The sequence below is a fragment of the Alligator sinensis genome, unplaced genomic scaffold, assembly GCF_000455745.1.
Source record: "Alligator sinensis unplaced genomic scaffold, ASM45574v1 scaffold1049_1, whole genome shotgun sequence".
Classification (NCBI taxonomy): Eukaryota; Metazoa; Chordata; order Crocodylia; family Alligatoridae; genus Alligator; species Alligator sinensis.
Window position 1 is genome coordinate 175,108 of NW_005842672.1, and position 22,958 is coordinate 198,065.

Genomic DNA, 22,958 nt, shown 5'->3' on the forward strand with positions numbered 1-22,958 from the left:
AACTGTTATGGTTCAATTCTAAATGTACTGTAAGCTAGATAACCTGTTGGGGTCTTTTTAATTACTAATATTTATGCTTCATTTTCCTGCTAAAAATCACTACATAGCTTTCTAGTATGGGATTTTACTCTTGGTAGGAGGTAACAAATTAAAACACAAAAGTAAAGAAGATATGCCTTTGATCTCAACCTCATGCTCTCATCCCCATCCCAAAGCCATTTTCACCCCTAGTCAAGATATTATAGTATTAAATTCTATTTTGCTTCACATTCTTACCTTATTTTATAATAATATAGTGAATGCCCTGTTCCTCACAATCAACAAAACCAAAAAAAATTAAATGTCCACAAACCACAAATTTCCCCACTTCAGCAAGCCACTGAAATATGTATTAAATTTTCTCCAGATCTTTCATACCTCCAACATACTATTTTACCAGAATGCCTGAAAATTTCTTCCAGGTATTTTCAATTGCATCAACTTAAGGTTTGCTTCAAGAGTCAGAGTCTGCAATTAACAGTCTGTCCTATTGCTTGATATCAAGTGAAATATTAATATCACCATTTATTTTCAAACAATTGATATTTATTTTTAGGATATGTTAGTCCTATTAGAAAATAATTAATTTGTGAGACCAAATGTAGTCATCACAGGAATTTTCTCAACAATAGTTTTATTCAGTCTTGAAGACTGAAGTAATCTTTCAAACAGGACAGGTCTTGTTAGACTTTCTAACTTGTAAATGAACAGGAAACAACATATCATAAGGCCACAGATTGGTCAGAATTTGAATTGCTTTATTCATTTATTTCTTTCCAAAAGACTGAAGCATCAGATATTTTACTTTTATCATAATTCCAAGAGAACAATGCCTTAATAGTTCTGCTTGCTGTTTATCCTACTTATGCACTAGGGCTTAACTTCTTTATTAAATTTTATAAACAGATTGTGAGGTGTTTTTAATTGTTTATATTTGACATAATTGTCAGTCCCTGAACATTTTCCCTGTTCAAAATTTATGATCAAAAGAGATGTTAACATTGATAAACCTCTCACTACATAAGTCTCTCAATTGTTCAATTATAATTTGCATTTTAGCATATACACGTTCAGCACAGAATGTATAGGACTTCAGGTAATTCAAGAAGAAAATCATCATCATCCTCAATTCAGTCCTACACTTGACTTTCCTTTGTAAATACTCCCTTGCTTATAGATTCCTAGAATGTATGCTGGAAGGCACTTTGGAAGCTCATCGCATCGAGCCCCCCGCACCAAACAGGAAAGACAACTGGGGTCAGGTGACCCCAGCAAGGTACACGTCCAGTCTCCTCTTGAAGATTTCCAGGGTAGGCAATTGCACCACCTCTGGAGGAAGCTTATTCCACAGTCTGGACACCCTAGTTGTGAAGCAGTTTTTCCTAATGTTACTCCTGGAAAACCATTTCAGGCTCTTGTGACCATTACTCCTAGTTTTCCCCGAGGATGCCCTGGTGAACCACTGTTCACCAAGCCCTTGATGTACGCCTCTAATGTAGCAGTAAGCTGCTACCAAGTCCCCTCTCAGCCTTCTCTTTTTCAGGTTGAAGATCCCGCAGTCTTTTCTCACCTGGCTTGCTATGCAAGTCTCTGATTGTACGGGTGGCCCTTCTCTGTACTCTCTCAAGCTTTACCACATCCTTGTTAAAAAGTGTGGTATCTAGAACTGGACACAGTACTCCAGCTGCAGTCTCATCAATGCCAAATAGAGTGGGAGAATCACTTCTTTGGTTTTGCTGGAGATGCATCGATGAATGAATGCCAGGGGATTGTTGGCCCTGCTGGCTACAGCATCACACTGCCAGCTCAGGTTCATATTGGGGTTAATTATTACCCCCAGGTCCCTTCCATTCATAGTGCTGGTCAGGTTGGCATTGCCACGCCTGTAGGTGTGCAGGTGATTGTTCATCCCCAGGTGGAGCACTTTACATTTCTCGACATTGAGCTTAATCTGGCTCCGGTCTACCCAACTTCCAAGCCTGTCTAGATCTGCCTGTATCTGTAACCTATCTTCAAGTGTGGGTTAATTATTCCCCCCAGGTCCCTTCCATTCATAGTGCTGGTCAGGTTGGCATTGCCACGCCTGTAGGTGTGCAGGTGATTGTTCATCCCCAGGTGGAGCACTTTACATTTCTCGACATTGAGCTTAATCTGGCTCCGGTCTACCCAACTTCCAAGCCTGTCTAGATCTGCCTGTATCTGTAACCTATCTTCAAGTGTGACCACACTTCCCCTTAGCTTGGTGTCGTCCGCAAACTCGGCCAGTGAGCTCGTCACGCCCACATCCAAATCACTGATGAAGATGTTGAATAGCACTGGACCAAGCACCAGCCCCTGTGGGACACAACTGGCCACTTCCTGCCAAGATGACACCCATCTGTTCATTAGAACTCTCTGGGTCCTGCCCCGCAGCCAGTTTCCTACCCACCTGACTGTCTCACAGTTAAGCCCACAGTCTTCCAATTTTCTCACGAGAACATCGTGGAATACCAGATTGAAAGCTTTTTGGAAGTCAAGGTATATAATGTCAACCTCCTGTCTCTTACCCAGGTGATGAGTCACCTGATCATAAAAGGAGATGAAGTTGGTAAGACAAGGTCTGCCTGCAACGAAGCCATGCTAGCTGTTGTTCAGAATCCTACCTTCTGCAAGTCTCTCTCATATAGACTCCTTAATGAATTTTTCCAGGATTTTCCCTGGGATAGAAGTCAGGCTAATTGGTCTATAGTTACCCACGTCCTCCCTCCTCCCCTTCTTGAAGACTGGCACAACATTGGCCCTCCTTTTAGTCCTCAGTGATCTCCCCAGAGCGCCACATGTTTTGGAAGAGCTTCACCAGGAGTTTCACAACGACTTCGGCCAGCTCCTTCAGCATTCTCGGATGAAGTTCATCCAGACCTGCTGACTTATATGCGTCCACTTTCTTTAACTGGTCACACCATTTCTACAGCAATAGTAGGAAAGTGGACATTTGAACCCTGCTCATTCTGTACCATAGCTGGCATGATTTTTCCCTCAGCCTGGTAGAAAACCAAAGCAAAGTAGTCATTCAGGGGTTCAGTTTTCTCCTGAGTGCTAGTGACTAGCTGTCTTAAGTTGTTGAGCAATGGCCCCACGCTCTTATTTGTTTTCCTCCCATTCCCTACGTACCTAACAGAGGACTTCTTGTTGTCCTTGATTCCCGTTGCTAACTTTAATTCAGTCGCCGCCTTAGCATTTCTAATCTGATCCCTACAAGTGCAGGCCATAGTTATATAGTCCTCATTTTGGGGCTGTCCCTAGCATCCATTGACTATACGCCTCTTTCTTCTCTTTTAGGAGGACCATGATTTCCCTGTTTAGCCAAGAGGGTTTCCCAGCCCTTTTGCTACATTTCCTCCACATGGGAATGGACTTCCTTTGTGCTTCAAGGATCGAGTCCTTTAGGAAACGATTGCTCTTCATGCACTCCTTTTGCCTTTGGTCCCTGACCCTTCAGCACATTCCCTACTACTGACCTAAGCTTGTTGAAGTTTGCATTTCTGAAGTCCAAAACTTCAAGCCTGCTACCCAATTATGAAAGCCCTTTCAGTTTTATACATACTACCATTCAGTTTTATACACCACCCCCAGAGCAGCCTGAAGCAAGAAAAGACAGATATCATATTAAGATGAAGTTAAAGAGAATTTATTAGCAAGCGACAATTATTTCATAGATGCAATCTCCTAAAATTAATATTCCAACCACAAAGGCAGTTAGCCATATTAGTCTGAAATCAGGAAGAAGGTAGGGCAGGGTGGCAATTTAGGGTGCTGACAGATGTTAATTTAATGGTGCATTAAGATTGGATCCCGAATCCCAAACATTGTTTGTCCAGCCATGCCACACATGCATGGCAGGGAGCAAAATTTCAGGGATCAAGGATAAAATCTGACAGAGCCTAATCACAAAATTGTCAGCACAGGGATCCCAGCATCAGGGGCTGGTCCCCAATGCCACTTCCTGCAGTGCCCTTTCAAATTGCCAGTGCACATGGAGCCAAGAATTATGATCCCAGCCTTCCTCGGCCTGGGAAGTTGAAAGGCATATGTGGTGCAGCTCAGCACTGACATATCCCACACATGGATTTACAGGTGTTGGACAGGGGAGCTAACAAGCCTTAAGCTTGCCTGCCAGCTTTAAGTTGTTGCCCACTGGCTCTCCTGTCACATGTTCAATTTAAAGCGCCATCCATTAACAGCCACAAAGATGTTTCACATTTAATCTGGAATATATCTTTGCAGTTGTTTTGCCACTTCATGGTGCAAGAATAACCTCCCATGTGTCTTTTGCCAAACAGACTTGCCTACTGGTGGCACCTGTAGGAAATTGTTTTCAGTCTTAGTGACCGCACAGGGACATACGGGAGAAGATGGTCCTTTAGGTGCATAAAACCCAGACCATTTGGGGCCTTATTGGTCAAAACCAACTCCTTGAATTCTACCTAGAAAGCGATCTGGGACCTGTGCTCCAGAGTCTGCGTAAGTTATGTGTTCCTGACAAGTGAATCTCTCATCATAAAGCAGGCCTCCACCGCTGCACCATGTTCTGTACCACATGCAGCTTCCAGACAATTTTCAAGGGCAGCTCTATATAGAAATTGATGTCACCTGCTGATGCAGAGGTTGTACTTGGAGGAACGAGTGTGACTGGCTGTGAACTGAACTTGTGTCCATCCCAGCTTGTCCCCGACAGCTGGGTGAGACTCAGGCTCCAGAAGCATCTGGATGTCATCAGTTTCCTGGACTACAGCATTGCAGTAGTCTAGCCTTGAGATTATGAAAGCATAGATGATTGTGAACAGATCAGAGTCCTAAAGAAACAGTCACCAGCGTCTCACCAGGCTGCAGTTGGTGAAAGGTACTGCTAACCATGGCTGCTACCTAAAGATTCAAGTGCAGCAGAGGCTCCAGGCACACCACAAATCTGCAAACCTGTGTTAAGTGGAGGCAGAACCCTACCAATGACAGGCATTCTAATGCCAAGTGATGTGTTTCTCCACCCCACATCATCTCCCTTGTCATGTCTAGTTTCAATTTCAATTGGTTCTCCCCACATGCAGTCCCCAACTGCAGCCAGACACTAGGAAGGGACTTAGACTGCTGCACCAGGGTCAGAAGACAAGGAGAAGTTGAACTGAGTGTCACCAGCATACTGAAGGCACCTCACTCCATATCTCTGCACAATCTCACCCAGCCACCTCATACCAACTGTACAGGAGAGGTGGCAATATGGAGCCCTGGAGAACCCCACAGGAAAGGGGTCTTCCCTGCTAGAAAAGTGTGGAACTGTTTAGAGCTGTCCCATGAATATCCGCCATTTATCAGTACCTCGTTGTCAACTTTATCAAAGGCCAGTGAGGGATTGAGTAAGGTAAGTAGGTCACAATTTCCTGTCAGTCTCCAAGCAGTGATAAATCAACCAAGGCCACAAGATCTGCAAAGCAGGTGGCACGTTTGTCACAGCCGGCTGAAGAACACTCCATTTCCAGGCAGATGAGCTGAATTAACAGGCCATTCACCACTTAAAACAGTTCTGCTAGATAACACTTTGTAGATGTAATACCAGTGGAGAAAAGCTTCTATGCCAGTGACACATCATAGTCCTTAAAAAAAAAAAAACAGGAAAAAAAAACCTATACTGCAACTGGTTGGTTTCAGCACAGGTTGAGTAGCACTCCAGGTGCCTACTTCAGCTGCAGTTATCCTACTACAACTCCATACACCAGGGGAACCCTGAGCCGCTGCAGCAGTGGGAATGGATGCCTGAGTGCCACCACGTCTATGACCAGGGTCAGTATGATATTCCATAGATCAACCAGGCCAGAGTAATCATCAAAGTCCATGGAAATTACTCCCAGCATTTTTGGAGAGACCTACTGGATTCAGGTCTCTGGGGAAACAGCCTAACTGATCCATCATCCCACCCAGGGCAAAGGAAGACAGACATCTGCACCTCTACAAAGTAGTAGGTCTAACAATGATACAGTTTCTTGACAACATCCCTGATAGTCAGAGCCCCAAAATCTAGGCAGGTGCAAAACATTAGGTCCTGTGCATGCCCTGCTTCAGCCCAGTTACCACCTGGGATAGCCTACTGAAATGGATGCCACGAAGTCCTACTCCAGCCCCAAAAAACCAGCCTCAGCATGAATGCTGAAATTCCACCCCTCTCCCAAGGAAAGTAAGTCTGGCCATCTTCAAAACCACCTTTTTAACACCTATTCAAAGAAATGGAACCCAAGCAAATTTTACCTTGCTATTAGAAGTCGACAAATAGTTTTTAAAAGTTCCCACCACCCAAAAACTTAATACAAGGAGGGAGTCAAGTACAAGGGCTGTTCGAAAAGAAATTGGTCTTAATTTGTATGGTCAGTGAAATAGAGGAGTTTTACAAGCCATTTATGACTTTTTTTTATATATATATATTTTTTTTTTTTTTTTTTAAACAACGAAAGTTAACAGGAAAGTTAAGATAAATTAACTGAAGGTGTGAATTTAAAAAGCATTATATCCCTTTGTAGATACTCAAATAGGAACAAAAGTCACCTTAGGTAGCTTCAGCATCCGCCACAGAAATTCAGTTAGAAGCAAAGTATGGCTACTTTAGTTCTGAATTAGAGTATAAACACAAAGATCTAAATTCACATGAAATTCAAAATTTACTTGATTCAAACCAACTTTCCTGAGTGCCTCAATGCAGACATGTCCTCAAAAGTAAAAAAAAAAAGTTTACATTTCCTCCATTACCCAGCTCAAAGATCAAACTGAAATTTTTAAAAACTGAAAAAAGAATAATGCATGCTTAATTTTAATTGTAAGAGAATACCTAAATACTCACAATTAAAAGCTGCATCTGCATTTTAAGATTAGAAAGCACCAAGCTGCAAATTTATTAGAACTCATTAACAAGAGACATACTCTTCCAAACACTGAAAATCAGGCCCAATCTGAAGTAAACACTTAGTATTCCCTGTTGATTCGTTCTAAAAAAAGGAAAGCTGTCTAAGCTTTCTCTCTGAAAAATTCAATAGTGCTAAACTGTTGTGTGCATAGTTCAGAATATTAAACAGTGCTTAAATGCAGGAAGATTTGCTGATAAAGTCTCTTCCACATTCTCTAGAGTATGCACAATATAAGCAATTTGGTTTCTTTCAGTCAAGTGGCTTTTTAACTTTTTCCCCCAGTGTTCAAAAACAGACAATAGTTAAAAAAAAAAAAAAAAACACATATTTATAAATGACAGACTTTCTAGTTAAAATGTTGCTATCAGACATTCTTACAATTGAAAGAAATTTCTCTTCTTGAAGGGCACTAATATGATTTTTAATGCCAACATTAATAAGGAAAACTGTGTCTTCATTTTAAAGTACTTATTCCCAATTTTTCTTTCACATGTGATAAACTAAGCTTGAAATAGAACGAAGAACAGGATTAACTTGTTACTGAGCTTTAACAGCAGAGAACACAGTACTTTGGAATACCAGTGCTGAACTATAAAAGAAAGCTATTATTGCTACACATAAGCAGAACACTTACTGAGAGGAGCTTCCATGTGATTGGACGAACTTGTTTGGGAATTCCAGACCAACTCAACTTCCGTAACTCTTCTGTTAAAGAAAAAGCATTTCATGAGAAGAAAATAAGATACCGTCAATGAATATTTACTAATAGATATAAATAAGGATCATAGGAAAGCAGGGCACGAACACACAACTAAACCAGCCCAGTCAAAACCTATCCAACCTGCTTTTGAAAACATCCAGAGATAAGAGATGCCACAACTTCTTTAGGTAGTCTGTTCCAATGCTTGGCCACCCTCATAATCAGAAAAGGTCTTCTTTATCTGCCACCTAAAATTTCCTCTGTTACAGTGTGAAGCTATTTCTCCTTGTCCTGTCTCCTACGGCCACAGAGATAAAGCTAATCTCCATTCTTTCTATAAATTATTCATCAAGCATTTGAAAACTTATCAAATATTTGCTCAGTCTTCTAACTCTCCAAACTAAAGAACCCAAGTCATGCTTCCCAAGCCAAAAATCATTTTTGTCACACCGTGTAGAATTCTTTTCAAACCAGTCCAACATCCTTCTTGAAGCATGGGTCCCAAAACTGGGCCCAGTACTCCAAGTGAGGCCTCACTAGCACTGAACAGAGCAGAAGGATCACTTCCATCAATTTGGAAGCAATTCTCCTGTTAACACAACCCAGTATACCCTTGGCTTTTTTTGGCAACAAGATTCATAGGTGCTAGGGTTGGAAGGGACCTCACAGATAAGGTAGGAAAGAGCACCACCTCCCTTGGGAGCCCATTCCAAATTTTGGCCACCCTTGCTGTGAAGAAGTTCTTCCTGATATCTAGCCTAAATCTGCTCTCTGTCAGTTTGTGACCATTGTTCCTTGGAGTATGCTGTTGACTCATTTTCTGTTTATAATCCACTGTAACCACCGGGGGTCTCTGCACTACTGAAGCCTATATATACAAAGGGCTTAGTCCGCTGGATGCGGAGCCGGGCGGGGGGGTGGCATGCAGCTGGATGCAGAGTGGCAGCAGCATGGTGTAAGCTTCCCCGCCCAGGGCAGCAGTGGCGCAGGGTGGTGGGGCTCCACCCCCGCCCACCACCCCTTTCCCCCAAATCATTCTTGATGGACAATTCGCTAGTAACCTGATACTACCTTTGGCAAACCTGTGCTATATTTTATCCACACCACCACCATGTCTTTAGAATAAATTTTGAAAGAAGGAATAATTAAAAGCTATTCCATACTGTTGAGGTCAAATCACTGGACTTACTCAGAACACCTTTTTCCCCCCACAACTGACTTCTTAACTGTAGGCAATGGGTTTTCTACTTGACAGTCATATGGTACAGTAGAAACTGGATTCATTAAAATCCTGGCTAGTTGATCTACACTTTTATCCATCATCCAATTTCACTAAAAAAGTAGTTCGCAACTTGTGGTACCAGCTTCAGGCTCTGAATGATCTAGAGACCTAGCACAAGGTACCAGATGGCCAGATTAGCAGCAGAGACTTGATCATTTTAATGGCTGCTGGCCTATAGGGGATTTTTGTCTTTTATTATTAATAAATAACAGATACAGAGCTTTACTTGAAATCATTAAATTGTGCACAGAGGCCAAATCCTTATGTAAAATAAGCAGGCATAGTTCCATTAAAAAAAAAAAAAATCTATTGAGCTACACAGCCTTGATGTTCTAAGACTATAAAAGTCTCTTTGAAAATTGTCTGGTCCCTTCCTCATCTGTTCCAACCCTTGGATGGGGAGGGATTTCTTTATAGGAGTCTTGCATAAATTGGACTTTAAACCCTTCTGGGTAGACAATCTTTTTTTATATGTTTGTATAGAAACTACCAAGGAATAAATTCTCATTCCGGTCTACAACCCTATATTAACTTCATATTTTGAATGCACTGTTTGCCTTCATAAGGGCAAGAAGTATAGTTTTTAAAATAGGTTAAATGACTCCACAGATTCTGGTAAACAAGTCCCTTCAGTTGAAGGAGAAATCTGGTATTGATTGTTGGCCAGATGATTTTTTTCAAGACCCAATTATACATCCCTCACTTCTGTACTACATAATGTCCTGTAAAGATCATTTGAGGGGGGTAACAAACTTTCAGGGATGTATTCAAAAGCACATGAAAGTAATCATAAAATGACCCTGTCTACTACTACATCAAGGTTCGTGGACAGTTGCACAAAAGAGGAATAAATTTAAAACCTGCTCTTTCTAGTAATCAAATTCCCTAAAATCCACAACCTCCTGCTTAGCTCCCACCATGACTCAAATTCACTTACACCCTTCCTCCTACAAATTCAGGCTTCTTTTGCTGCCCACCTTATCTTCTTTCCAGGCCCCCTCCCCAGCCTCTTCCAGTCCTTCCACCTACTCACTGTAGTATTTAATTCCTTCTTCACATTACCAAAATGAAATGTCATCCCCTGCCCTCAGATGGTAGTCAGAAAAGTCTGGTATATGGCATAGAATCCCAAAGAATGGCGGGTAAGTAGGACCATCTATGGAAGTGAACAACTTCAGCTTAACACAAAAACAGGGTGGATAAAAATCAATTATTTAAAAAAAAAAACAACACTCCAAAACTCAGATTTATTTAAATCAGAATTTTTATTTTATTCTATTTTTTTGTTAAGATACTTTTTTAAAAAAAGAAATATATAAAGATGGTTTTAAATTAAGGTATGTTAAGGCAAAAAGATATCATCATGGAATAGGAATTATAGTTTTTCATTATATAGTATATTTGAGAAAATATATTCATGTAACCTTTTTTAGAAGTTTATAAATAGTTCACAGCAGGCCATGGACTATATTAGAAGCCCAATCTTATGGGGGTCCAAGAGGTCCCTCTATAGTTTAGTAAAGATTAAAGAAAACCACTCTATCCAGTGGGACTCAGTGCTCAGTCTAGAAGATCGCATTAAGCATCTCTGTGATGCTTAAGTTTCAGCGCTCAAACTGTGGATTTATGTCTCCAGAGATCACAGACAGACAAGGTGCTTTGAGTAGATGTGATATATATTATTAGACCAAATAAATAGTTGGTGAAAAAAAAATGTGCAAGCTTTCGAGCACAAGGGAGAGTTCGTCAGCTCCAGAGATAACATCCTTGTTAATAGCACTACCTGGAGATGAGAAATAACAGACCCAATTACCTACCCACCAGCCTATTGTCTCTCTGCAAGTTTGTGTACACAGTCAAGCCCTTACCTCTTTCAAAGTGCAAAGTTTCAAGAAGTTAAACAAATAAAGGATATCAAACAACAAGAATGCACTTTTTTGTAGAAAACAATGATTAAATCAAGGCTTCCTGCCCAGTGATTTAAATTGTGATTTAAACCATTTTGCTTTAAATTAAATCCACCCTAACAAAAACCACAACAAGCACTAAAAAGGGACAGACTTATATAAAGTATCTGTGAAGAATCCTATTGGTAAAAAATTAAAACAGAAATTATCACAAAGTTCAAACCAAATTACCTCTTTATAATTCCACTTTGGCCTTTTAAATTTTAAAAATTGGGGGGGAGGGGGAAAAAGTGTTCATTACATCCTGTCCACTAAAAATATGTAAACCTTGCCTTCTTATAATTACTTTTGATTTAATGCCATTTAATAAATTATTTCAGTCATGGTGGACTGTTCCTACCATTAACCGAAAAGACCATGATGATGATGATATTGCAATTTTAGACAGCTAAAGTCTAAACAGTAAGTTATGCATTTTTTTTTTTATAAATTTGCATACACTTTATCTTGCTAAGACAACTTCTCCCAACCAAAAGCTTGTACTGATGATGTGTTGTAAAGAAAGCTTCTCTCTTCTGCCTACACAGCATTGCCTTGGTTGATTTTGTAAACAGACATCCAGGCTGCCGCTAGACATCAATATGCTCACTATACTTCCCAATAAACTAAAGACAGATATTAATTTAAAGGGAAAAAAAAGTACTACTTATGGCACCTATTCACTTTCTACATTTTCTTTTTAAAAGATCTATTCCAAAATAGTAATTTTGTTCTGTAGAAATTTGACATTGTAAACCTTTTTTATATTAAGAATAGATGACTAGTTTAATCATCTATTTTACTATTTTACAATATGACCCATACAGTTTTAGCCATATGCTGGAGAAGCAGGAAATAATAAAATTATTAATTAACATATAAGATTTAAGGAAGTTATTTTAAGTGCCTTTTTTAAACAGAATTGATATACATGAACTAGATACAAAAATAGCATACATTTTCCCCATACTTTCCACAACACAGGCTAATACACCTAGATATAATGATATATCTCAATTAAAAGTGTTTTATTGCATTACAAAGTATTAAAGAAATAACGTGATTATATAAATCAAAGACAATCGCTTTATCTCTGAAAAAATGTAACAGTTCAATATTGCTTCTAAATTATCTGTAGGCAGAGTTGGCACACAAATGCTCTCTTGCTCTCTCATATCTAGGGGTAACCTCAGAAACTCTCCACCTGATTCTCCATCCTATCTTCACTGTGATGGTGTGGACTGGCTACCCCTGCAGAGGAAGGGATTAAAGAGCTGCTGGGTTGGCTCTGCCCTGGTATCCTTGAAGCAAATGCCAGGCCTGCATGGAATGGTATAAAAGAAGGGAGTCAGGCTCAGAGTGGGGAAGGACCTCTCGAGCACATCATAAAGACTGGAGGAAGGAGATATTGTTATCAAGGAAGTCAGAAGTAGACAACATATCACAACGGCTGGGTGTGATTTAGCTGCGTATACAAAAACAAAGTAGCAGGATTTGAGTACTGCCTAGATACTTAGATAAAGCTCAATTTCAGTCCTGTCCAATATCAGAAAAGAAGTGTTTAAGAGCAATTGTTAGAACCTGTCGCTGGACAAAGAGACAAAACTCCAAACACAGACCTGAAAAGTTACTACAAGCTGACAGCTGATGTTATGAGAGAGTTTCCCAGAAATCAAACCCCATGGTGGAGAAAGGAACGTGCTCCCCCTATCTCTCACACCCTCAAATATCAAGCACTAAGGAACCCTCACACAGAAGAGAAAAAAACAGCATGGAATGACCAAGAAGAGAGAACCATAAAGATAAGAATATATGAAGACACTGAAATAAGAGCCAAGAGAAAACAAGATCTCAGGATGTTCTGATCTGTGTCATAAGCAATAGTGAAGCCAAAATACAGAATTTGAGATTTGATCAAGAGCAGACTTTGTCCAGGACAGTTTCAATGAGGATGTAAGGGGCAGAATATTGACTGGGGAAGTTTCAAAGAGTTGTGAGGCATCAGTGGTAGACAGGGGTAAAATAAATTGAAAGAAACACATAACTGTTTGGAAAGGCACAAAATGGCATCCCTCAAGCCTTCTTGCAGGAATTGGGGTGGGTGGAAGGGAGAAAAGGAGAACTCCAGAACATGGCAATCCTCATCTAATTTGGTATGAAAGGAATACCTTTCCTGACATCTGGCTGCAACCACAACAACACAACACAGTTTAACCTGCTTGCAGCTCAATGAGTCTAAAGCCTTCACACAAAGTCATCACTGCCAAGACTGCAAGAAGCTCTGAGATTCGAGTGAGATGTAATTTAATACGGCATTTAAAAAAATACTGACTCTAATGCAACTGAGTGAATATAAATTTGTGCATTACATTTGTAGCCCTAGCAATGTTAAAAGCAAGCTCAGTAATATTTTCTAACAGCAGTGGGGACAATTAGTTTGATTCATATATGTAATTCTGAACAAAAAAAAAAAGGGTCAGATACAACTTCAATATTTTAACCCTTGAGTGTGCACCAACAGCAGCAACTACTGGAATGTATTACAATATTGATAATGATGGCCCAATGAAGTAATAAATCACAAATTTCAATATTCAGTTGCAGGAGGTTTTAAATTTATCCAAGACTAGATGAACAACCAAACACCAAGCAGTAAAGCCAATAGCACTATCTGAGGCTTCATGTCCAGGAGGCAAAGCAAGACTGTGACATTAGAAACGGCTTCAAAAGTTTGTCTGACATAGTTCAGTGCTGTCCAACCGGTTGCCCATGGGTTGCACAGGACCCACAAGCGGTTAATTTGCAGCCCTCAGGCTCATATGTAGCCGTCACCCCTCCAATTGCTCTAGATCAAGGGTGGGCAAAATGCAGCCCATGGGCCAGATGCAGCCCGCCAGGCCATTCCATCTGGCCCGCAGGACCCCTAAAAAATTTAGAAAATTAATATTTATCTGCCCCTGGCTGCCTGTCATATGGCTCTCAATTGCTTGCCAAAACTCAGTAAGTAGCCCTCCGCCCGAAATAATTGCCTGCCCCTGCTCTAGATGCAGCAACATCTATGGTCTCTCAGCTTCCCATTCCTCCTTTGGCTCCCGCTCCCTGCCTCCAGCTCAGGGGGTAAGGTGACATGGTGCAGCCAACGGGGCTGTAGTGCAGTGCAGTGCAGCAGGAAGGTGGGGGACAGCAAGGTGTATCTGTGCGGTGTGTTGCCTAGGGGCCCTATGGTTTGTGTTGGTGCAGCCTGCACAGTGTAGCCCCTGGCCGCTTACTTGGAAGTTGGATAGTCCTGGCATAATCTATTACACAAAATTAAAAGACAAAAAACAAAATCCCTTAAGAAAACAAAACAACACCTATGATGGCCATTTTCAGAAATCTATGAGCTCCAGGGTTAGTTTATGAAGAATAAAGGCTCTAACACTTCAAATAAAAGAATCAAGTTATCCCTACCTGAGCTTCCTGCCACACCACTAGTTATTATAAAATATTTATGAATATGCATTATTTATCTGTTCTAATTTGTTTGTATATTAGCACTGTATCTGAAAAAAACACTGATTGCATGCATGTGTTTAAGGATTTTTCTTGCAAACATTTACTAAATACTCACTGTAAGTTTTTACCACTATATACTAAATGCAAAAACTATGTAACCGAGTACAGTAGCTACAATAAATACAAACATTAAGAGAACTTCAACAAATCAGCTGTTTCTCATTCCTAAGCAAAGTATTAAAAAGTAAACAGTATGTTACCCTAGAATCTATAATATTAAATACTGAAAAAAAGTTTTTAATTTAAAACGTCTCCTTAAAAACCCATATTGGCATGGGTATTTAGCATTCAAATCTCACTTTAATAAACAAAAAAGTTCCAAGACATGCTAAGCACACTTTAAATGAAAATACCCAAATGTTAAGTCTTAGACTTCAAAACAGAAGAACTCTTCCTATAAACATTGGTTATGTACAAACCTTTAGTTTCTCCTGTGGGGTTGCTGCTCTCCCAGGAGAAAGCAGGAGTGCATAGACATTCATGATTTTTCTCCCAGAGCAAAAATGGCTACTCTGGGAGAAAAATAACTTGGCAGCAGCCCCAGTGAAATGGTTCCAGGGAGACCAAACATCTGCACAAGTACCCATTCACAAAGCGGTCCTCCAGAATCGCAGCAAGCTCTGTTCCCTGTTCTCTCTGGGGTCCAATGACACTGCATCAAATCCCAGCTATGCAGGGAGCAAAATAAGCCCCCTTGAGTGCTTCAGGCTGGAACAGCTTAACAACAAACCACTTAGGCAGTCTGCTATGCTCCCAGCTTTTTCAGCCACAGCTAACTGTTCCCTGCTTTGCCCCCTCCCTACCGCACCCATTGTTGACCAGGCAAACCCCGCAGTCCCTGCCTGGACTTCAGCACTTGATGATCTAAGGCCCCCTGACAGGCCAGTGTCAGCACCACAGGCTCACCACTGTTCAGCTCAAACATCTATACAGGGCTCACCAAGTAATATTTTTTTACTGGGAAAAACAAACCTAGGAGAATTCTCCAAGATCATCTAAACATGTGTATACAGCCACTGCAAAAACTCTTCACTTTATGCTTTTTAAAAGTGATTTATGAACTGAAGTCACATGGATTTCAGTTAGAAACAGCATGCTTAAACCTGTTACAAATAGAAAATAACCCCTAGTTTAAGTTAAGTTTTCCTGCACACTGATGTCCAAAGGCTATGAAGGTGATAAAAATGCACTATTATTCTCCAGCAAGAACTTAAGCAAAGCCATACTGGGTTTGACCAAAGTCTGCCAAGCTCAGTATCCTGTCCCTGACAGTAGCAAACAGCAGGTGTTTAGTAGAGGAAGAATATAAGAAACAGACCATGTACCGAGTGATCCATCTGCTGTCATGCCCTTCTAGTCACCAGCAGCAGGTTTTTATCTCTAACTCTTGTGTTTAATAGCCCTTGACAATCCTATCATCCATTAAAAAAAAAAGATTTGAACAGATTGGAAAGCATCCAACAGAGAGCAACAACAGTGATTGGAGGTCTGGGAAATATGACTTATGAGAAAAGGCTGAAAGGACTAGGACTACTTAGTCTGGAGAAGTAAGATTATGGGGAGATTTGATAACAATCTTCAAATACCTGAAGGGCAATTACAAATAAAATGGAGACAGCCTTTTCTCTGTGGCCATAGGGGAGAGGAGTAGAGGGAAATGACCTCAAACTACAGCAGAAGAAATTAAGGCTGGAAATCAAGAGGAACTTTGACTAAGCGGGTGATCAAGCCTTGGAACAGGCCACCTAGAAAAGTTGTAGAATCTCCATTCCTGGAAATTTTCAAGAGCAGGCTGGAGAGCCACTTGACTGGGATGGTTGAGTCAGGGGTGCTCCTGCCTTGAGCAATGGGCTGAATTAGATGGCCTTGTGAGGGCTCGTCCATATCTACTTTCCTATGACCCCATAAACTTGTCAAGCCAGGCTGAACCCCTAAACATTTTGTGTTGCCATTCTCTCTTTTCTAGCTCCTATGTGTAAGTTTTGAGGGGGCAACCAGAACTGCATGTGGTACCCATGGTGAAAGCCCACTATAAATCTACATAATGACATAATGCAGGGGTTGGCACCGTTTTTGGTCAGTGCCAAAAACACCCTAACCTCGACCCACACCTTGACATGGCATACCAGGGGCAGACGGCAGAGAAGCCATGAGGGGACCGATACCCACTGCTGGTGGCTTGGACACACATGCCTCCGAGTGGACAGAGGGGAAGAGGAAAGGGCTGCACTACCATATACTTAGGTGCGCACATAGCTGTTGCTAGCCACAAAGCCCAGGCTGCTCGCAACATGGGGTGGTCAGGATGCAAACCACTGCACTGGGGTCCAGAGCCCTGGTCTGGCTCCATGGAAAATGGAGGCTGCATGTATGCCGGGGGGGTACGGTGGGGAAGGGGCTGTCGCAACACAACCCTGGCACCACCCCTGCCACCAGCAAGCAGCCGGGCAGGAGCTCTGCAGACCTCGATGAAGCAGCTTGCATCCTCCAGGCCACCTGCCACAGCCAGCTCGGGCTCTGGGCAGGCCTCTGCCACCCACCACAGAGCCCAGGATGATTGCAGCCAGTGGCATGGATGCAGCAGACAGCCAGAGCAAGGTCTGCAGAGCCCCAGCCCCACTCATTGCTAGTCGCAGGTGCACATGTACTTCCAGGAGGATGGCAAGGGAGGGGCTGGGGTTGCGCTGCCCTAGGCCCCTTCCCAGCCATGTGCCCCGAGGTGCACGTGTAGCCACCGCTGGCCATGGAGCTGGGCCAGGGCTCTGGACCCAAGTGCACCAGTTGCAGCCTCCCGGATGCCTGCTACAGCTGACCCGGGCTCTAAGTTGCTGCCTGCCACAGAGCCCAGGCTGCCGTCAGCAGAGCTTGCAGCCTCCCTGCTGCAAGCAGCCCAGGCTCTGTGCCAGCAGCAGCTGCCAAGAGCCCAGGCCGGCTGTGACACATTAAGCAAAATGGTCTCACATGCCATGCTGTGGCATGCATACCAGGGGTTCCCGAACCCCAAGAAATAATGTCTTCTGTTTTCTTTTTAATTCCTTTCCTATTGACGCTTAATGTTCTTTTTGCTTTTTTTGACTATCATTGAGTCAATGTTTTCAAAATCTTTCTACAAGGTCTCCAAGACTTTTTTCCTGAGATCTGACAGGTAATTTGGAGCCTAACATTAAGCATGCATAGTTAGGGATATTGTTTCCTCATGTGACCCATTTGGATTGATTAGTATTTGCTTTCACCTGCCACTTTATCACTCACTCTCTCTTTTTTACAAAATCTGTCTTTAATTTAGCTCTAGATTTGACTGTCCAGAAGAATTCTGTATCACCTATAAAACTTTGTGTCCCCCCCCCACCCCCCCCCGGGGGGGGGGGGGCAGGAACAACTACCACCACCACCACACACACCAGGGCAGCACCCTGGGTGTGCCCAAGCTAATGAGCTCCAGCTGCCAGGAAGGGTTGCCCTGGCAACAAACAGGGGTGGAGAATAAGAGTGGGATGCTGAACACGGGCGGGAGGGGGGACGGGGGGGAAGACAGAGGGCAAGGGAGGCAAGGGACCACAAACACACAAAGTTGCTTCTTCACAGGGTCTATAGGAAAAGTACCATGCACATGGTTGTGGAAAGAGGAAACCGGACCAAGAGCATAGGCAAGCAAACCAAACCCTGCAGTACAGAAGGGAACACTCCCTCTTTCTCAGGGTCCAAGGACTAAAGGGAAAAATCAGATGGTAGGACCTTCCTGCATTTTGTTTACTTAAAGGGGAAAGAGATACATTTGTTGCCCTGAAGGTAACAGAAAGAAGGTAGAAGGTAAACCAAAAGGAAAGAGACACAGATTCCATTTGCCCACCGGAGGCAAGGGAGCAGGGTGCAGGGGTGAAGAGACCTTGCAGATGGATCCCGCCAGCAGCCCATGGAAGACAGCAGGTCACAGCTACACGAGAAAAAACAGGAGGCAGCCTCCTAGTTCCAAGAATATTATAACAAGTTGTGGCAGGTGAGGAGCTTCAAGAATGTTATAACAAGTTGTGGCAGGTGAGGATTATAGAGTGACTAAAGTGATGGCTGTTTGGTGGTGCAGAGGTGCCAGCTCGGGTACACCAGAGTCACTCGTGGACTTGTTGAACAGCACAGGTTCCAGCAAAAATCTATATGGGAAATTAAATTACTTTCTTCCACTGTGAGTGATGACCAGTTAGTTCAGTCCTTTCTTTCCTATCTTTTAGATCCACGAGAGGACCTGCCCATGGATCTCATAATATAGTTTAATTCCTTTAAGAATGAGGGAGCTTGTCAAAAGCCTTTACAAAATCCAGACCAGCCTGTGTAAGCCGAAAGAACAAAACAAAACACGGAAGAGCATATCATCTTTACTTGCTTGTTACCAAGACCTTGGGACTATTACATCTTCAGAGCCAAGACTACAGTCCATGCATGATCAAGACTTTTTTTGCAAGCTTAGACACAGGTTTAAGGTATAGTGCAAATTCCCTTAAATGATTACCGTTTAAACACAAACTTAAAGGAACAGTTAAAATTATCCTAATTATCAGCACCCCATTAAGAAAAAAAGGCATGAGACAGATCTATAGCCTGACTTTGTCACACCCCCAAAAGTACAAGAACAAGTTTATATTACACTGCCCATCTAACTACTCATAACTCAGTACAAAAAACATAATGCCTGTCATGCATTTGAATCTCCCCTTGTTATGGTCAGAGCTTGGATAAGTGAGCAGTGATTCTACTGACATCAACAGGTTTTAATGAACTAGCCCTGGATGTCTTATGGAATAATTATAAATATCTACTGGAAACCATAAGGTTGGTCTGGCACACCCATGGAAAGGGATCACAGGATGTAAACAGCAGTTACTTGGGGTGCCTGTACATGAGCACAGATGCCCACTGTAATTACAGCACATCAGAGCAGACTCAATTAATCGAGTCTACTAGAGCGTAGCCATTACCACACTCTAGCAGCCTCCCATATATCAATATCCAATGCTTCAAAATGGTGGTGGAGGTGCTTCAACTAAAGCTCTTCGAAGGAGCTTTAGTTCAAGTGCCCCCATTGCCATTTTGTAGTACGGAGACGCCAATACCTGAAACGCTGCAGTGCTTTAATTGGAGCAGCTCTTGGAGCCGCTCTAATTAAAGTGCCGTTCCCCACCCCACACTCCCAGAGCACATGTAAAAATGCACTGAAGACTACAGAGAAGGGAAAGAACCATGAATAACTTTACTTAGACTTCCTGAAAGCACTCGCTTCAGATTTCTAACATTTTCTTTGTCTAGCAATGAAAAAAATCTTACATTTTTAAAATAAGGAATCAGAGGTTGTGGCAACACAGGAAGGGTGCTCGCAGTCAGTGCTAGCCACCCCTCTTGCCCCCCACTTGGCATAGAGAGAGCACTGTGGTTTATGGTAGGCCTTATTCTGCTTAACAGCAACATGGTGTAGCATTTGCTTGCATTCACTTGACCAAAGTTTGACTAAGATGAAACAAATAGGGAAATGAGCAGGCAGGAGACTGGTGAGTGAGAATAATTTTAGGAATGTTCCAAAATGACAGGTAGGGTAGACACTGCTGAGTACATGCAGTGGTTTTATACCAATTAATCAGGGTTTTAATTAAGACACTGCATAAAAGGGAATAAGGCACAGGAATATGAATATTAATTAAAGGAGAACCAATTAGAAACATTTTCATATTTTTTAGCCTACTTTAGAGAAGCTTTTGATACCCAGCCAGGCAGAGTATAAAAATCCAGGTACACTTTGGAATTTTCACTCTTCAGTCTCGAACTACAATTCTTGCTGAATTGCCCACCTGCAATTATACCTGGTTAGTGCTTTTTAAAACTTAGTTCTGACACGTAAGTAAGAAGTCCTTTTTCCCCTGGCAGGCTGGCCACCCGTTAGAAGCTTTTACAAAGACGATAAGACTTTTCAAATGTTTTAATTAAGTTTGTTTAATTATGAAGTATAATATTTCTTTGGATTAATGAACAGTTTATAAATCCTAATCATTTGCTTGATATGTCTTGCCCATAATGTTTATTCACATATATTTCTTTGTATTTCATTATTACATTTGCTGTTAAAATTTACTTGCACTTGTTATGGACATTTTATTTTTGGCAGGACTGGCTCCTCAAACCTTTCTTGGCTCCCAAAACACCTCTGGGGGTCACAAGTACCCAAAGGCGTCTGCCACCAAATGCTACCAAAATTACATGTCCACAAGCTAGATCCAATAGTTCCATGGGCCAGGTCTGGTCTCTGGGCCAACCCCAGATTTAAACTAAGCAGACTATGAGTTTGATATTTTAAAACAAAATTAGTTGAGCTGCACAAGCACAAAATATTGTTTGAAAAACGCCTTTTCCTGTTTTGAGTAACAAAAAGATAAGTATTAGAGCTAAACTAGAATTCAAAAGGCATGTAGGTAAATAAAGAATACAGACTAGGCATTTACTTTTGGATTTGAAAATCTGTAAGTAAACAAAGTTAAATGGAGCATCTTCTAGTCACAACTGTTCCCCTCCTATGGAAAAAGGGCATCTGATTCACGTTCAATTTTAAAAGAGCATTTCAAAAATGTCTAATTACACATTCATTTTTTTTCAATATTATTGATTTTACAGCCAATAGTACACAGGATTTAATTAGGAAATGGTTACTACTCTGTGATATTATACAGATCCTGTGTTTTTCCTGATAGTTTAACTAGAAAGGATTTGTAGATGGCATTTCTTTCTTATACAAAATGAAAGAAAATGAGATTTATATATTTTACCAAAAGATAACAAGGCACGTTTCTAACAACCAACAGTTCACAGTACATATCAGCAATAAGAAGAAACTGACTGCTCTCCTAGCCCTGCATCACCATGTTATTTACAGATTTACCACAGGCCTGAACAACATGATTACTCCAGTTCCACAATGCTCCAGGTTTGTTTTTTTTTTAAATCATCACAAATAATAGCTCAAGTTTTTCAGTATAACCAGTTAAGCCTACAATGATCAAAGTGTTACAAAATGGATAGGTTCCAGCTTAAAGAGGCCACCATAAAATCCCACCATTAACAGAGGCATCACAGCAACTAGCAGATTCACATTCCAGCACAGGGAAGCATATGGCAGAACAAGATGATGAGATAGGCTAGCACTGATCAGGACCACAATGGACTAGAGCTAAAACTAATGACAGGTCTGGTGCTGCATCCTTATGTTCAGTCAGGCAACAAGCAAAACTTAAATAGAAGACTTTAACCCACTACTGTTATGAATGCGTACTCCTCACTTCTGACATGCTAAAGCTTTGAAAGTTCTTCTGATTCAGTTACTGGACCCAGCTTACACCATGGAAAAGTTATGGCAATTATTTTCAGAAGAAAAAAGAAAAAAAAAGTAGTATATCACAGCCCAGCCAGCAGCAGTTCCAAAATTATTAAACCAAAAAATGGGTATGCACGCACACGCACATCTCCTACAAGATCCCTTGCTGCGAGTTCTTTCAAAACAAGCTGCAAAGGCCTGCTTTGACTTCCTCAACATTCAGTCTTTAAAAAAGGACTAGACACTAGTAAATACAACTTTGGCTTTAACTTAAGAAAATTGCTGCAGAAATAAGGAAGTTGCTTGCAAAACTCACTAACCACAGGAACAAGAATTTAAAATGCATCTAGGAGGCAGGAGCTAGCTGAACAAGTTGCATGCATATGAACACAGCACTTCAATCTCTATTTCTGGCACATAGTACTATGACAAAAACAATCCTTTAAACAATAAAGTAATATACAGAAATTGACAAAATAAGTTTGGTGTTCATTTGCATTCAAAAACACTTTTACAATGTTTGAAAAAATTACACATTCTGCACTCAACTTAGTTAGAAGTTCATTTAATAAATATAACACACTGCTCATCTACCTAACATACTGTACTTACGCAAATCTAAGAAAAGCCCCTCCCCCCACCATCAGCATGAAGAAAAGAAACCCTCATCTTAGATTTGGATACAAAGTGGAAGGGGCAGATGGATACTGAGGCTCTGACATAGTACCAATGGTTTCCCAATGTCAGCCAAGGCTGCAACTGAACTCCAACTAGCTTTGAGAATCAAGGACAATAAAAAGTCCTTTTTCAGATATGTGGGGAGCCAGAGGAAAAGCAGGGGCAACATTGGACCCCTTCTGAACCAGATGGGGCAACTGACAACTGACGCCAGGAAAAAGCCAACCTATTAAATAGGTACTTTGCGTCGCTCTTTCATCAGTCCCATGGGACGCCCATGCCCGCTACGGGACAGGGAAGTCCAGGTGAGGGTGATCCCCTGCCCTCCATTAATGCTGACTTCGTGAAGGAACATCTTGAGAAGCTGGATACCTTCAAGTCAGCCGGCCCTGACAATCTTCACCCCAGGGTACTCAAGGAGCTGGCGAGCATCATAGCCCAGCCTCTAGCACGGATCTTTGAAAACTCTTGGCGCTCTGGTGTAGTG

The 22,958-nt window shown here is 41.6% G+C and overlaps 1 protein-coding gene across 1 annotated transcript in view; it reads right to left on the reverse strand.

The window, feature by feature from the left end:
- Nucleotides 1-22,958, reverse strand: part of TBC1D22A (TBC1 domain family member 22A) — a gene marked incomplete at its 3' end in the record, with an annotated part of 235,047 nt that overhangs the window by 158,812 nt on the left and 53,277 nt on the right. Inside the window, exon 5 of the mRNA XM_006033873.3 lies at nt 7,597-7,667. Coding sequence (XP_006033935.1) covers nt 7,597-7,667 — 71 coding nt within the window. The remainder of the gene's footprint in view (nt 1-7,596; nt 7,668-22,958) is intronic.